The 16,688-nt window shown below is 40.5% G+C and overlaps 2 protein-coding genes across 3 annotated transcripts in view; both read left to right on the top strand.

Annotated features, from left to right (window-relative positions):
* Positions 1-8,280, top strand: part of LOC104951984 (omega-amidase NIT2-like) — a 27,804-nt gene extending 19,524 nt beyond the window's left edge. The window contains 1 exon segment of the mRNA XM_010778731.1: positions 8,114-8,280. Coding sequence (XP_010777033.1) covers positions 8,114-8,280 — 167 coding nt within the window.
* LOC104951977 (endothelin B receptor-like) lies at positions 8,153-15,514 on the top strand. Of its 2 annotated transcripts, XM_010778725.1 has the most exons (9): positions 8,153-8,414; positions 9,094-9,572; positions 10,369-10,481; positions 12,010-12,214; positions 12,775-12,924; positions 13,272-13,405; positions 13,544-13,652; positions 14,536-14,678; positions 14,791-15,513. In XM_010778725.1, exons 2-8 carry the CDS (start codon positions 9,159-9,161, stop codon positions 14,668-14,670), a joined length of 1,260 nt encoding a protein of 419 aa, XP_010777027.1. In that variant the 5' UTR covers positions 8,153-8,414; positions 9,094-9,158; the 3' UTR covers positions 14,671-14,678; positions 14,791-15,513. The 2 variants fall into 2 exon arrangements, with proteins under 2 accessions (XP_010777027.1, XP_010777026.1); XM_010778724.1 differs by having other exon boundaries at positions 14,536-15,514.
* Positions 15,515-16,688: the final 1,174 nt, after the last annotated feature.

Consider the following 16,688-nt stretch of genomic DNA (forward strand, 5'->3'; position numbering starts at 1 on the left):
CAGATCAGCTGGCACGGAACCATTATTACGTGTCAGCTGTCATTGATATTATAGCTTTTTTTTAGCTGTCAACCAACTTCCTCTCAGAGGTGACCACGATCCTATCGCTGTTTGAGTATACGCTGCACAAAGATTAACATGCTTATTGTAGTTCTAAGTGCAATGCCTTGCGGCCTGTAGCACCATCCTTGATGGAGCGTGTGGGCTGGTCCTGTATTAAATACAGGAAAGGAGTGAGCAGAGGGAAGAGTTGTCGATTCTTGTTCTGTTTTCTGTGATATATTTTACTCACCCTCAGTTGCTCGCGCTACTAGAGACGCGCTACCATGGAAACCAAACAATGGTGTAGCTGTATTAAAGTCCGAGTGGAAACAGTACCGAGAAAATCTGATTATGTCAGAAATGCGGGAGAAATATGACCCCGGGAGGAAACCAGGAGAGGGCAATGAAATCGGGAGTCTCCCGCGAAAATCGGGAGGGTTGACAAGCTATGGCTCGGCTGAGCGAAAGGATGCACCTACAGTGCATAGAAAAATAAATCATGCCCAAGGCGGGCTAAACAGTTCATCGTCTCCGTCTCTACTATTTCTCTCCGAGTGCAACGATGCGGAAGCTGCCATCCTTAACCAGTGTGCCTTGCTCGTGATTTACCAGTGTTTGTGCTGCCACGCACACAATGTTTCAAAAGTGGTTTCTATGTTGCCCTTTATTTGTGTATGTATTTGTGATACGTGTGCGTCTTTACGCAATGCTGTTGGCCTTTGCTGTTTGATATATATGGTGCCGCAGGCCCGCAGCACGTGACGGTTTTGTGTGCCCTCCCATGAAAATCATATGCCCTCCCTTTAGATTCGTTCTGGCGCCGGGTCTTTGCTTTACCTTGATTATAGAGGTAAGAGAACATGAAAAGGGACCAGGCTAATTTCTGTTCTTTCAGTTGTTACTCCACCCCTTTCAGCCCCTGGACTAATCTAGCATATTTCTAGTGGATTTGTTAGACTTTTTCTGTCTTCAAATTATAATCTAGCACACTCAGTGTTAGTGAAAGAAGTTACTGCAACCCATAACAACGTAATGCACTCCCGTCCAATTCTGCTCCAGGGTAAGTAACATCGAGCCCGTGATACCAAAGCATGTACTGTATATGAAATGTTTAAAAAAGCCCTTTTTACAGTATGGGTCTAACTCATTATTAGAAAAATAATAGCAAACTGTTAACAACATTAGGTTTTTTGTCCCATTGGGTCCCATTACTGTTAACTCTATTAAACCCCTCTCACTCAATATCCCTTTGTTATTTGCCATTTGTTGGAGGTTTTTTGAGTCTGTATATGATCCCCAATCAAAAACGTTTCTGTCTCCATTGCAGACCAAACTTTTCGAGTCATGTAGGGTTTCAGTGTTCGGTGTTTGATGCCTCCAGGGGCTTGAACCTGAGCCAGAGGACTGTCTCAGTACTCACAAGGCTTGCCTACTGCTCCTCGCATCTTAGGCGTGATATTGAGATAGCGTTGCCATCACATGGCATGGGGAGCATTTCACAGTTCTACATGCCATTTTGGGAAGAGAGGCACACATGTGGTCGACGGACAAATAGGGATATTGTTGTCGAAAGGAAGAAGGGCGGGTATGAGGGAAAGTTTTTGACTAGCTGTTGGATGTAGTTGATCTAAAAATCTTAAAAACTGAAGGTTTAAATAAACTTCCAATACAATTAGAACGTAATAGATTGTGAAGGGTCTGAAATCTTTCTCCATTTTTAAGCGTTCAGCCACATTTCTGAGTTTAATCAGATAATTGAGTCTTCAGATTTGTTCGATAAACACCATTCAGATATCAATAGCTTACATCTATACTGTACTGTAGACAATAGACCAGCAAGTGTTATAACATTTTATTTATTATTAAAGCATGAGGAAGTACTGTAGTGATGTCGTTGGTCTAGCCAGTAATCCTAATTAGTGTGTATAATGTTGGACAATTAAATCTATAACCTGTATGCATATTATAAAAAAAAAAAGTATTACATAATGCATATTCAAAATATATATTTCTTAAGGTACCAGTAAATACAGCTGTCAAAGGAATGTACTGTAATATAATCAACCTTTCTCGTAAAGTTGCAATTCATCTTTCCCTGTACTGCCCTTTTATATTTTCACTGTTACATTACTTCCCCTTTTCTAACCCTGCAATAATTTTCATACAGTCCCTTCATTTATCACATCAGCTGTAGAGGGATCAAGTTGAGCATACCATGCAGTTCAAGTGAGTAGAACACCACTGTAACAACGATAAGAATAACTTTCCCCTGAACCCTCCTGCTGAAGTGCCAGACTGCAGTCAAACAGAAGAAAATACATAATATAAGTTTTTAGGGCTCCACTGAGATGGTAATCTATCAACAGAGAAACACATCTGGTGCTGAAGGCTGTCTGGCCTTTGAGTAAGAGTTTTCAGAGAAAATATGTGCCTCACAGGGAGGATCAGCACAATGCCAGCACAGGTGTGGTCCATACAGCTCAAAGGACACGCCTAAAATCATTAATAAACAGTTATAACAAATACGTGTAGCAGGATTACTGTCATAAGGCAAAAACAAAGGACTAGGCAAGAGTGCTACTGTCATGTAAACTGCATTTTACACAGTGTGTCATTGGATCCATATGTGACCAGAACATTTCTAAATGATGTAGAGAATGGAAGAACTTAAAGGGTGACAGCAAAAACATACAAGCATGTTTACCATTGTCAGTACAGTCAAAGAGAGAAAACAAATGCACGTGGAAAAGATCAGGGTGAAGAGAGGAGAAACCCCCCTTAGGAATCGAAAGCCTTGATCATCTTACAGTTTTTCTCGATTGCTAACACACTAAAATGATACATAAAGCAGAATTATTTTAACTGACACTCAAAGAGCAAAACATTGGCTCAAATCTCCAAAACTCTAAACACGTTTTCAGCTTTTCACACAATTTGCAAATCAACATGGCACTTATTGCAAACCACTGCACACGTTTCTCCACGTAAGACACAGGAATCTGACATGAAGTCAACGTGTGCAGTGGTTTGCAATAAGTGCCATGTTGATTTGCAAATTGTGTGAAAAGCTGAAAACGNCTGTTGTAGTACCATGGCAAAAGTGCACTTCTTTCCTGAAAACAATCTTCCTGGATAACGATCCAGTTTCACCTGGTTGGGTTTATTAACCCCAAGATCACCTGGAGCTGTTTGTCTTTGAGCGGTTGCTGGCCCAAAAGTAGCCTACCTGTTGATGTGCTGCAAGGTAGCGTCTGTAGTGGAGGCACCAGCACGGAGGAGGAGGAGGATGCTGGCGGGTGTGGTACAGGGTGTGGCAACGCAGGTGGTGATGGTAGGGGCACAAGGAGCTGTGCCTCGGAGGACAGCGTTGGTGGCGGCCGCCTTGATGAGTCAAGGATTGGGCTCGCTAACTCAGCCGAGGGGTTTGCCGAGGTCAAGCTTCTGACATTAAGGCGTGCTGCTGCAACGGGTCGCCAGCAGCACCATCGGCTGCAGTTCTTTCATCGCTATTTTGTTTTAATAAATCCTTAGACCTTTTAAGCCAATTTCTGATGTCCATTTTGTAATTCAAACAGAAATGGGAGTCTACAGAATGCACAATAAACAAATCCAGAATAGGCGGCAGAGTGTGACGCTGTGATTGGTCTAAATGTGGACGAATCACAATCACAACAGACACATGAATTTATTTATTTATTGTTTACTATCTGACATCACATACATCGTAGCATAAAAGTTCACCGTTTATTTATAATAAAAAAAAATAAAAAAAATAAAAAATGTAAATGTTATAAATAATAAAAAACGTGTTTATTGGGGGAGGGCAGGAATGTCAAATGGGAGGGCCTGGCCCTCCCACGGCGCCGGGCATGGTAAAGCATGGAAGAGAAATAGAGCCATGAATAAGGGTAAAACTAGGAGGAAGATATTCTTTAAGAATAAAGTCATATATCATTACCATAGACCAGAGGAGGATGATCTTTTCTCCTTTGCATTTCGAGGATAAATCAAACATTTTGAAGATAAATCTAAATGTTCAGAATAGAAATCGAAATGTCAACACTTCCTCCTTTCATTTTTCGCCCCTAATTTATTTCCGTTGTAACGCTACATCATCTGGTTTAGTTTAAACCTATGTTTGGCGGGACTTCATGCAATGGGGCTAATGCTGGTGCTGTAGAATGCTTCTATTAATTAATACTAATGACTAATATGAAATTAGATTTATTGCATTTGTAAAGTAACTGGCCCTGGCTGCTTCGGAGTCTTTTTAATTGCTTATAATGGCCTACGGGACTGCAGCAGTTTACTACCTTAAAATGAGCCTTAAGATGAATGGGTTAACTGAAACCAATGCTTTACTATCTCCCATTTATGTGAACGACTTTTACTGCTCTCCTTTGACATTTACAATTTAAAGCTAAGAGGGGCTCACGCTTTCTTCTTATGTTTTTTTTTTTGCAGGTTTCTTTTCCTATTTTACGGGAGAAGCAGAATCTTAACCTCAGTTATATCTAACGAGCACAAAGAGCTGACTTGTTTTGAACAAGCAGGGATTCATCGCCCTGGGTGTCAACAAGAGGACACATCACCTAACAATACACCCTCTGAGTTCAGTTCACCCTGTTAGACACAGGACATACTGAATTATGCCTGCCGGTGTGTTGTTATGCATACATCTTGTGTGTGTCCTTGTTCAGAGTGTCAGAACAGGCAGAAGTTTGCCCTGTAGCCTTGTAATCTGGGCGGTGGGTTAATAGAGAGTAATTAGCTTCCACTTTATTACATCCATAAAAAAAGAACTCCTGGTTCTTTCTTCACTCCATTAATCCTTTGCTCCCTCTGCTTCCCGAAGTGCCTTTGTTAATTTATTTCCACTGGATCCTTGAATTGAATTACATATCGAAGAAAGAAGCTTCTGTTTCAAATAAAATACGTATTTAATCCTGGAAAAAATGAACCCCTGATTCCCTGTGATCGCAATTATTGGAAGATTCTGTGCTTTATGTGAACGTCACTCCATCTGGTCGATACACACAGCTGTAAAATAATTCTGGAAAAAGACGGGGAGAAAAAGTACATGAAATTCTTAAGAGAATGCCGTGCTCAGACATTTTACATACAGTAGCCTATATCAATCTTCCTGATATAAAAGTGAATTTCTTCAAGGTACTTAACATCTGCGTCAAGAGCAGGAGGGGGCCTGGGAGTACGCTTATCCAGTCTACATGTGATTTGTAGACTTGGAGAAGGCGTATGACCGGGTTCCCAGGGAGTCACTGTGGGAGGTGCTGCGGGGGTATGGGGTGAGGGGGTCTCTACTCAGGGCCATCCAATCTCTGTACTCCCAAAGCGAGAGCTGTGTCCGGGTCCTCGGCAGTAAGTCGGACCCTTTTCAGGTGAGGGTTGGCCTCCGCCAGGGCTGCGCTTTGTCACCAATCCTGTTTGTAATATACATGGATCGGATTTCGAGGCGTAGTCGTGGGGGAGGGGGTCTGCAGTTCGGTGGNATTGGATCCATATGTGACCAGAACATTTCTAAATGATGTAGAGAATGGAAGAACTTAAAGGGTGACAGCAAAAACATACAAGCATGTTTACCATTGTCAGTACAGTCAAAGAGAGAAAACAAATGCACGTGGAAAAGATCAGGGTGAAGAGAGGAGAAACCCCCCTTAGGAATCGAAAGCCTTGATCATCTTACAGTTTTTCTCGATTGCTAACACACTAAAATGATACATAAAGCAGAATTATTTTAACTGACACTCAAAGAGCAAAACATTGGCTCAAATCTCCAAAACTCTAAACACGTTTTCAGCTTTTCACACAATTTGCAAATCAACATGGCACTTATTGCAAACCACTGCACACGTTTCTCCACGTAAGACACAGGAATCTGACATGAAGTCACGTGTTAGCAGGTTTAAAACACTGATATTTAAAATGCCTCACACATGGACCAATGATCAAGAAACACGTTCCACCTGAGCAAACACCTGATAGCATAATTGTTGGCTCATCAATCAGGATGTTAGCACTATAAAAAGACCACAGGTGAGTACTTTCTTACAGCAACAATGGAAGCCAACATGGAAGCAAGAGCAAGAGGAAGAGCTGGGCTGAGAGTGAGAGGACGTGGACAAAGAAGAATACTCATGATATATCAGTGCTTATATCTGTTGTGTGAAACGTATTTACTTCATTACTGTAATTGAATTGTTGGCATACTATAACTGTACACAAATCCTGCACAATTTACTGTTGTAGACTTACTTTTATGCAACACAGACACTGACCAACCACTGTGTCTTTGTTGTTTATCTGAAGGACTGAGAAACAAAGAGGCGCAGGTGGAAGGCTAAGGATTTTCAATGAGATACAGGAAGCAGCAGTTACAAACTTGGTTTTGGCAAACAATGCCATCACACTTAGAGAGATCTGAAGCATAGTAACTATGTGCTGAGATGCATGTTGCACAATTTTATTTTTGAATAAAATGTGATTTTTTTCAACAACTCATTTGTATTTCTTCATTTACTGTATTTCTGTATAAGCAAGCAATCTTTCTCTGCAGAAACCTCTACGTACAGAGCATAGCCCATAACAGACGAAAGTGCTTTAGATTATGCTCAGCAGTGTGTAGTTGGGTGGTCAAACCATCAAGTATTATGAATGAAGTGTGTTATATTTGGTGCAAAAGTTTGCATTTGGTAAGTGTGTATGTAGTTTTGAGTGCAGTTCTTAATTTAGCAGGAGAAATGTGTGGTTTTGTGAATTGTGTTTAGTGTTCTGAGAAACTGAGCAATTAAAAAAAAAAAAGTGTGTTAGCAATCGAGAAAAACTGTAAGCCAAATACCAACGTCTAAAATCCACCAGTTTGGTCCAGATTGAAATATCTCCAACAATATTGGATGGATTGCCATGATGAAAGTTTTGTAATGCTTATGGTCCTGTTGACTTTGATTATCGTTTGACTTTTTATAGAAACGATTATTTTGACAATGTTTGGTTTTAAGTAATGTGTTTCAACAAGTGGATAGATGCATGGAATTTGGATATAAACTGTCATTGTCCAGCAAAAAATTCTCAAAATGCAGCACCTAGGTTTACATATAAGTCAAATTTGGGTTCCCTTAGCTCAAGGTAAGTACAATTATAGATTTTGTTTTTTCTTAATGCCACTTGAAATCATACATTTGTTATGGTAAATATTGCCTGAATGTTAATGGTAGCATAACAAATGTTTCCATGAACGTTGTAGCTAGCAGACAACCATTGCTGATCTTGTCACCAAAATGAAAATATTATTTTTGCTATAGCCTACCTACATTGTCTGGGCATTTTTAAGTTTGAAAGATTATTAACCTACAGCCTTATTATAAGATTTTATGAATTCAATTATTTTTAAGGATCCGCAGGAAGCACATTACTTCTGCATTAACTGCTCTATGTGTAATTAGGAAGCCCAATACTTTTATAGGCGAGTTACAATGCTACGCAGGGCCAAGAATAGCAATGGGATTTATAATAATGCATACATTATGTAAAGTGCTAATTAGCTAACGTTAACTAGCTAACAAGCTAAACGAAAATTCTTGTAAACATTCAACCTAAATAAATATTAGCTTGTTAGCAACCACTGCTGTAGAAAAGTCCTAGCTAGCTTAGCGCTTGTTAATGATTCAAGGTGCACCAATCCTCACAGCTGTATATTATAAATGAGTGGACAAAGAAATGTATTGTTTCAAAGGTTGATGAAAATATGTTTCTTCCCTAAAATGTTCAACTGCCAAACCGTTTGAGGTTGTATATTCAAAACTACTTTTCAAATATTTTACTTTGACTGCTCAATTTATGTTGTGTGGTCTCTTTTCCAGACATTTGAAATACATTTTGATAACAATTATTTGCAAATACTTACCGGATAAAATGTTCTAGTGTAAAGACTGATGTGTTTTCTGCCGCTTTCTTGATGTGATTTTTCACATTACAATTAGTAACAGCTTGGCCTACATGTTGCAACATCCTGCCTGCCTTCCTCTTTCTTCCTCCACCCCCTTCTCCCCATCAGAAGAGGAGGGGGTGGAGGGCAGGGATCCAACTCAGCAGACTCTTGAGACTGTGTACACTGAGACAGTACCGGAGAGCAGTGAACTACGAGAGGCCGACTGGAGCACAGAGCTGCAGCTTTTTCCCTTTGACACCAGTGGCAGAGAGGACAGCTGCTGGTGGAGATGACTGCACTGTCACTTCAGAAACAGCATCCCTCCAATTTGGGAACTTTTCTCTGTCCTGAGAGCTTGAAAGTTACTGGGAGTGTTTAAACGAAGAGGCACAATTATTGGAGGATTTCTACCTCAGCTTGGAGTTAGGTAAGTAAGAGCTTAAATGGCAGGGACTGGAGAACATTGTTTGACTGGTTTGGGTACTCCAATAACATGATTGAGTTGGTTATGGGGGGGTTATTTCAATTTAAAAAAGGTGTTTTCCCAAGTTACTTAACCTCTTAACCTTCTTCAGGGTTATTGATGTTTACTTTAACCTGTATTGACTTGAAACTGCGAAACCCAACCTACATGTCAAAGACAATATAACAGTGGTTACGACTTCTTTAATCATACCTATCTTATTAGAACTTCTAATGAACGTCATCAGTGTAAACATTAATACAACTGTTATCAATAAATTGAATTTCTTTCCTTTGAAAAGGTGCACCTTGACAAACTATATAAATGTGAAAATAAAATATTTTAATTAATTTTTTACTTTTTATTAATTAAGACAGATCTTCCCCAACCCTCCAAAAAATGTCAAATATTTAGCCAAAATAAAATAAACGATCTTCCCCATTTTCTAATCCCCTCTCATCAGCTATCACATTTATTTGTACATTCCCTCAAAAATTAATATATTATATAAGAATGTCAGCTGCGTTGGCTGTACTCACATAATAAACCCTTGAGCCTAATATCCCTACAACAGATTCAATCGTTTTTTTATGTTCCTGAAGACAAATTATAATGAAGTACTTTCTTGCAATTTGTGTTCCAGGCACACTCGAAGAGGGTCATTTTCAGACGTGTTGGATAAAAACATATTGACAACCATCTTCCAGGATGAAGACTCATCTCCTCTGCTTGGAGGTGCTCCTCTTGGCGGGTTATGTCCTTGTGGTCAGTGGGCAGTTGAAGCCAAAGGAAGTAGCGCCCCAGGACCTTTTTGCTGTCACCCAAAGACCTGAGCTTGTGGAGAGAGATGCACAAGGTGTGGTGAGGCCCAACATGACCATGCCCCGCCGCCGGCTACCTCCTATGTGCACCGGACCCACGGAAATCCGAGACACGTTCAAGTACATCAACACGTTGGTGTCCTGCCTGGTGTTTGTCGTGGGTATTATTGGCAATTCGACTCTGCTGAGAATCATCTATAAGAATAAGTGCATGCGTAATGGGCCGAACATCCTGATCGGCAGCCTGGCACTGGGAGACCTGTTGCACATCATCATCGCAATTCCCATTAATGTTTATAAGGTGAGCTGGGTTTATTATTTTGGCCTTAAAATGTTTTTTTAATCCAGTCAGTTCAAAAGTCCCTTGGATTTTCAATGGAATGTTGGTTATTTAACGTTCTTAAGTTCATTATAGTATATTTTAAAGTCATATGCAAATTCTTGGTTTGCATATTGGATATTAAACCCTTAACAAACAGACACACCCTTTCCTAATGCACACAACATGTGGGTGCTCACACAGTCTTTGAAAGGGGGCTTTTGCAATGTTATTACTTTACTGGATTCTGAGCCCCTCCAGATCCCCTTATGTCTCCGGTATGTTATTATCTGTTGGGCTCATTTTGTGTGTGTGAGAGAAAAAGAGGGAGTGAGAGAGAAAGGTCCAAAGTATATTTGGGTAAGGGGGCAAGCATGTTAAAACAACTGGCTGCTTTTGCCAAGGTGGTTTGGGGAGATACCGCGCTACATATGATTCCGATTGATCTAGATTCTATACTCACATTCCAGTCGCTCATCCAAAGTAGACATGAAAAGTCTTAAGACTGTACGGGTTTAGCATCGTTTTGTTCTTGAGGAGCTACTGTACCTCTCTGGGTTACCTTGCCTTGAGGCTAAACAGAGGCCTCACTTTGTTTTCATGAAAAGACCAGAAGTATGTAACCGAAAAACGAGGGGAAAAAAAGTTTTTGGTTCACGCATTCGTGGTCAACACTGGATGCCTGAGGGATTGGGAGAACAGTGTGTAGCCAGACGATTTGCTTCACTCCCTCTCATGGTTTCAATCCATCATCAACTATTTATGCCTCTTTCTTCAGCTCTTGGCAGAGGACTGGCCTTTTGGAGTGACTCTGTGCAAGCTGGTGCCGTTTGTCCAGAAAGCCTCAGTGGGGATCACAGTGCTGAGTCTGTGCGCTTTGAGTATTGACAGGTAATCATGACACATGATACTTCCTCAGATGAAATCAACAGTAAGGAAACATTGTCAGACAAATTACTTTTGACCTGATTTGTGACCCGAGTTAACTTTGCTGATCATCACATGTGTTAAGATTGTCTGCATTTGACTGTCAACTACATTCCTATACAAGGCCTACTTTAGAAAAAGCTGGAATGTACAGTACATATCAGTTTTGTCTGTGGAGAAGGATGTCTGATGCTATAATTACTTAAAGGGGACCTATCATGCAAAATGCACTTTTGTACGTCTTTTATACATGAATATGTGTCCAAGGTGTGTCAGGGAACTCACCAAGTGTCAGACTGCCAAGGCACACCTCTTTTCCTCCATACCCAAATCTCTAAAAACGGGGCTGCAACGGATCTGATGAAAACTGATCCAGATTTGAGTTTTTTCTGACGTCAGAAAAGGGGTGCTCCGCCTATATGTGCAACTCACCTATCAGGGGAATGGGGGGGTTGGGCCACGGCCATTGCCGCTCGAAAGCACTGGAGACGCTGTAGTACATTTGCCAGGCCTGTAAGTGGCGCTGTAGTCTGCCACAAAAGCAGCGAAGAAGACTTCTCACAGGATCAGCCCCTGCAAAAACAGGGCTGGAAAAGAGCAAATAGAGCGAAATGAGGCATGGCTAAAATGCATGATCTGTTTGGTATTTTGAAAAAAAAACTTTACAGAGATGTTTTGTATAGGTATGGCCCTACAATTATTCAAATATAGCATGATAGGTCCACAAAGAATTAGTGCGCATTTATTTTAAATACAGAATACCTTTCCGACTACCCTCATGTCAGTGTGGTACATTTAATGTATCCTTTTTCGGAACATTGTCGATTGGTCTAAAGGTTGCCGCTGCTAATAAACCATCACATTGTGCAAAAAAATATATCTGGGTATGGTCCAAGCCAAGACCACAAACTTGATATTCCCTTTACCCAGACAAAGGCAGCCTATACCAGATTAATCTCTTCCGTTCGTGCCTGTCACGAAAAAAGCCCAAAACAAATAAACCACACAACTGTTTACCAGAGGGAGATAAAATTCACTCATATTTGATATAGCTACAACAATTAGCCTTGGAAAGACTGCTCTGGGTCAATAGGATCCTGCCAGTTGGTCAACTGTCTGAGCAAATCTGTTTGATTGTTTAATTGAAGAAACTGTATGAACAATTTTTTTTCGGGTTGCTTATTTCCCATGAAGTAATCAATCAATTCACAAATTGTATCTGGTTTCATAATTAGTGGTCCAAAAAAAGGAATAAATAGCATGTAGTGGTTTTAGTAAGCTTGAATCTGCTAGTTAGCTCAGTTAAGCTAACTCACTGCTGGTTTATGAAATATTTAATGTACAGAAATGAAAGGGGCATCGATCTTCTGAGCTATCTCTCATGAATTAGCTCAGAAGAGCTGAAGTTATTATTGTTTCCCAAAAAGTCAAACCATTCCTTTAACTTATAATATTTGGAAGGTTGACTGACTGCAAATGTTGAATATTCCAGGTATCGTGCAGTGGCCTCGTGGAGCCGCATCAAAGGGATCGGAATTCCAAAGTGGATGGCTATCGAGATCGCACTCATCTGGATAATATCCATCATCCTAGCTGTGCCCGAGGCAATAGCCTTCGACATGATCACCATGGACTACAAAGGAGAAAACTTGAGGATCTGTTTGCTGCACCCCATGCAGAACACGAATTTCATGAGGGTGAGCTGTGACACACAGACCCTATGAAGCTTATAATTCAGTGTGGGGAAAAAACGGTGTGTGTTGACACAGCTGTGCATGCCCCAAACCTGCACATGCACATGTAATACATACTGACACGTAAAGACGCAAGAGGAGAAGTGCACCCATGCTGATTTGTGCATGAATATATGTGCATAATAACTATACTGGGAAGGAGTTCCTGGCTAGATCAGGGTTAGACTGAGTTGAAAGACAGTTAAGCTATGTAACATAAAATAATGTATTCCGGCAGTTATCGCTCTTTTGGCTGACATAAAACAGTGCAGTTCCTGTGAGGGTGCGTAATGTGTTCAAGAGGCTTCCATCCTAAAATAACAACAGTGATCCACTGAGGTACTTTGATGAATTGATTTTTGAATGCAAGTGAATTTGAGATACACCCTTGAGTCCCTTAATGCGGCGCAGGTCAGACTGGGGATACACACTGTTACATTTTCCTCTGACATGTTTCACCTTATGCTCCCTCCTACAAATGCTTGTGTATAACTCATTGCTGTTCTCCTATTTCTTCCCATTAGTTTTATAAATCAGCGAAGGACTGGTGGCTGTTCAGTGCATATTTCTGTCTGCCGTTGGTCTGCACGGCTATTTTCTACACCTTGATGACCTGTGAGATGCTGAGGAAGAAGAATGGAGTCCAGATTGCTCTCAGTGACCACCTCAAACAGGTTCGCTGATGGCTTTTTATCTAATTTAGTCACCATTTTAGTCATCACTAACAGTCTTCATATCTTGTGTTAAAATATTACATTTATCAACTATAGTGGAACAAAAACAATATTTTGTGTTCAAAACTTGACAGAAGACCATTCATACACTCACTAGTGTGTCAAATTAGAGCTGCAAAATACAGTTGTGTCTTTTTCCCTACCCCAGCTTAAAACTTTAATGACCTTTAGGCAAAAATATCTCAATGATGTTAGACTTCTTTGTGCCTACATTTCACCATCTCCCCATCTGGCTTAGAGCTGTCAGGACAAACTGTACTGATTTATGTGTGTTTGTGTGCATTCAGCGAAGGGAGGTGGCAAAGACCGTGTTCTGTCTGGTTCTGGTCTTCGCTCTGTGCTGGCTGCCGCTCCACCTCAGCCGTATCCTGAAGCTAACTATCTATGATGAAAAAGATCCAAACAGATGCGAACTGCTCAGGTATAACAAGACAACACATAATCTGCAGTACACAAGAAAATATAGAACAGAGAAGACTGGAGAATTCAGTAGAATAATGATTCACCCTGCAGGAAGGCAGAGTTATGGTACACTAATTTGTCTCTGTAACCCTTTTAGTTTCTTTTTGGTGTTGGACTACATTGGCATCAACATGGCGTCTGTAAACTCCTGCATCAACCCAATCGCCCTCTACATTGTCAGCAAGCGCTTCAAGAACTGCTTCAGGGTAAGGGTGTATGATGCAATGTGCAGTCAAAACATCCTAAAGAATAGATTGACATTTTGAGAAATAAACTCAAAACAGATTTCCTGCCAAATTTGCCAACAGACACAGAAAAACAGAGGTGACTCTCTACTTTTGAGGCAGTCGTTAAGTCTGAATATGTTTCCATAAGAATCCTCTTTGTAAAATAATCAAGCAATTTTTTATAACATTTAATCCAAGTTGTGAACATTGTCATGTGAAGTCCATTTCTCTCAGCTGACTGAAAAGATAAATACTCATTGTAGTTAATTTTTTAAAGTATATTCTTTCAGATTTTTTAGCGATGGAAACACATTAAATTATTTCTATGCTAAGCTAAGATAACCAATTGCATGCCCTATATTTATTTTTGAATTTTCTTGAAAGGGCAAACAAAAATACTTGTATTGGTATTTTTAGCTAACCTTAAGCTTTCAAACTATTTCAACTATCTCTAGGCCTCAAACCACCAAGACACACAAGGTGCGGTGGTGGTGATTCGATGGTAGATGTGTTAGGTCTAGCCAGCAGCTAGTTTGTTAGCTGCTTGACTTTGCAAGAGCTACAGAGTATGAGATAGGTAATTATTATCTCATGTTGTGATAGTGTTGTTTGAGCCACTGTTGAGAAAGAAAAGGAGGGAAAGATAGAGAGACAGAACATGTGCACCTCGCTGCTCGGCTGATGCGCTTTGCCAGCTGCACATGTTAAGAAATTACGTTTGTGGTGACGCAAGTCGGAGTAAACAGCAACAAAAGAGAAAAAGGAACCACTTGCTTTTCTATTAGTTGTGAACAATGTATGCTAAACCTTTCTCTCAGCCTATCCTTCATTATTTCTCTATCCACGTTTCTCCCTCCTCTAGTCCTGCCTGTGCTGCTGGTGCCTACCAGCTGAGATGTTGATGGATGAGAAGCAGTCGTGCATGAAGCTGAAAGTCACCGATCGAGCCTCCGACCAGAGCCACTCCCGCATGACCAACAAGTCCACTACGGCCTGAGGAGGGAGGTAACGTAAAAGAGGAGTAGATATGACAAAAATAAGTATGGATGACAGAATGAGGATACATCCCTATTCTTGTCTCGTCAAAAACATCATATAAAGTCTCCTCCATTTTTAGAAGACATCCTTTGGAAATCAGAGGGGAAACTCTGAACACTTGCCATAATGGACTGCTGCACACTCTCCCTGTTCAAGAAGAAACATGTGCTCTCCAAAAGCGGTATTTTTGGATATAAGTGTGAGATGTGTATGAATCAGGCAAAAGAAGTGTTCGAAACGACAAATATCGAAAACTAAATGGTGGGCGAAGTTCAGCACAAGTGTTGTGTAAAATGTGAGGATCAAGGGTGTATTAGCCAAGACAGCTCATCAGCCTTGCAGCTGAATGTTACTTAGACGTTTTGAATCTTGCAATAACATTATAGTGTTACGCTGTGTTGCTACCACTCTCACTGCAGCAACTTTGAACATTTTAAACAGTGAAACTTTGCTCTTCTTCGAGATTTGTTTACGTTTTTTTGTATTTCCTTTATATTGAATACTTATCCGCATGTGACATTATTGCCTTTAAATGCATCGTATTTGTAATTTTTCCACCAGTTATTGAACTACTGATGTTGCTGTGATTTGTGTGACCATTCCGCTATTGTATGATACTGTTCAATATTTGGCCTGTTCTTGAGGCTTCATGTGTTTTGTGATAGCATTTGCTCCACATTATCTTACTCTGACTCCTAAACTATAGCTGGTACGACAAGAGGTAAGGGTTTCTTTTTGGAATAAATACAAATGAATATAATAAAGAAAAAACTAGTCACTTGTCATTTTGAAATAAAGAAAAAAAAAATCCATTTTCAAGCAGATTTGTGTTCAGACACACCATCATAATCATTTATGACTGTGATTGTTCTAGCTTTGTCTTTTATCTTGGCCTGACTCTGGTTGTGTATGAGAGGGCTTGATTTAAGTGTGACGGCAGGCGGCATCATGTGATGGTGCATGCTAACACAGAACATTACTGTGATCACAAAAAAATTCTCCCCACACACACACACACACACACACACACACACACACACACACACACACACACACACACACACACACACACTGACCTGGGAATGTTCCTTCAGGCTAAACCAGTGTCACACATGTCACTTTAGCTCAAAGAAGCTCTCTGTCCTGTGATCTCTCACCACCTCGCCTCGGTTCATGTCTTCGTCCGCTTTCCATGCCTTCTCCTTCTCTCCACATTGATGTCTTCACTCCTCCATATAAACTCTGTTGCCTCCATTCTTCCATTATGGTTTCAAAAAATTCAGTGTGCTTGGACATCAAATCAAACCCAGTGCTGTAAGCAGACTTTAGTAAAATAAATCAAATTCAGTACATTCCTCCCTTAACTCACTCCTTTCTTCTCAACAGAGTTATTGATGTATCTGCTTGTGGTTGCTGGCATCGGCTCTCTGCTTATGTGATTGATTTTCCTCTTACGATACCTGCTACAAAAAGAAACAGGCCTAGAAAGTTGCAAACGTTGCTTAGTGAGCTACTTACCGAACGGTCTATATTTCAAAGTGTAATTAGTTCAGAGCCAATTTAGAATCTCTTAATTTGCTTTACGAAATGTGTGACTGGTGATTTAGAAAGCAGTAAAAACAGTTAATCTATTATAAATTAATCTATGATAGAGTGCTAATCAGTGGCGGATTTAGGATTGTAGGAGCCCAGGAGTTGTTGGGGGGTGCAGGGGTAAAGTGCAATTCTTTTACAATCGAGGGACCGAACAGCCTTTAGGGGGGTCGTCGCCTTCTTTAGGGGGGTCCGGGGGCATACTCCCCGGGGAAGATTATTTTTTAAATATTGAAGTTAAAAGCATCAATCTGGTGCACTTTGAGAGCAACATTAACCCTACCTTAATAATACCTTAAAGCGGACAAAAGGCACTGGAGAACACTTATTCATTAACACCCTTTAATGAAGCAAACTAATGCCTTAACTCACTCAAATACAGTC

The sequence above is a fragment of the Notothenia coriiceps genome, unplaced genomic scaffold (genome assembly GCF_000735185.1).
Source record: "Notothenia coriiceps isolate Sejong01 unplaced genomic scaffold, NC01 NC01_scaffold00019358, whole genome shotgun sequence".
NCBI lineage: Eukaryota > Metazoa > Chordata > Actinopteri > Perciformes > Nototheniidae > Notothenia > Notothenia coriiceps.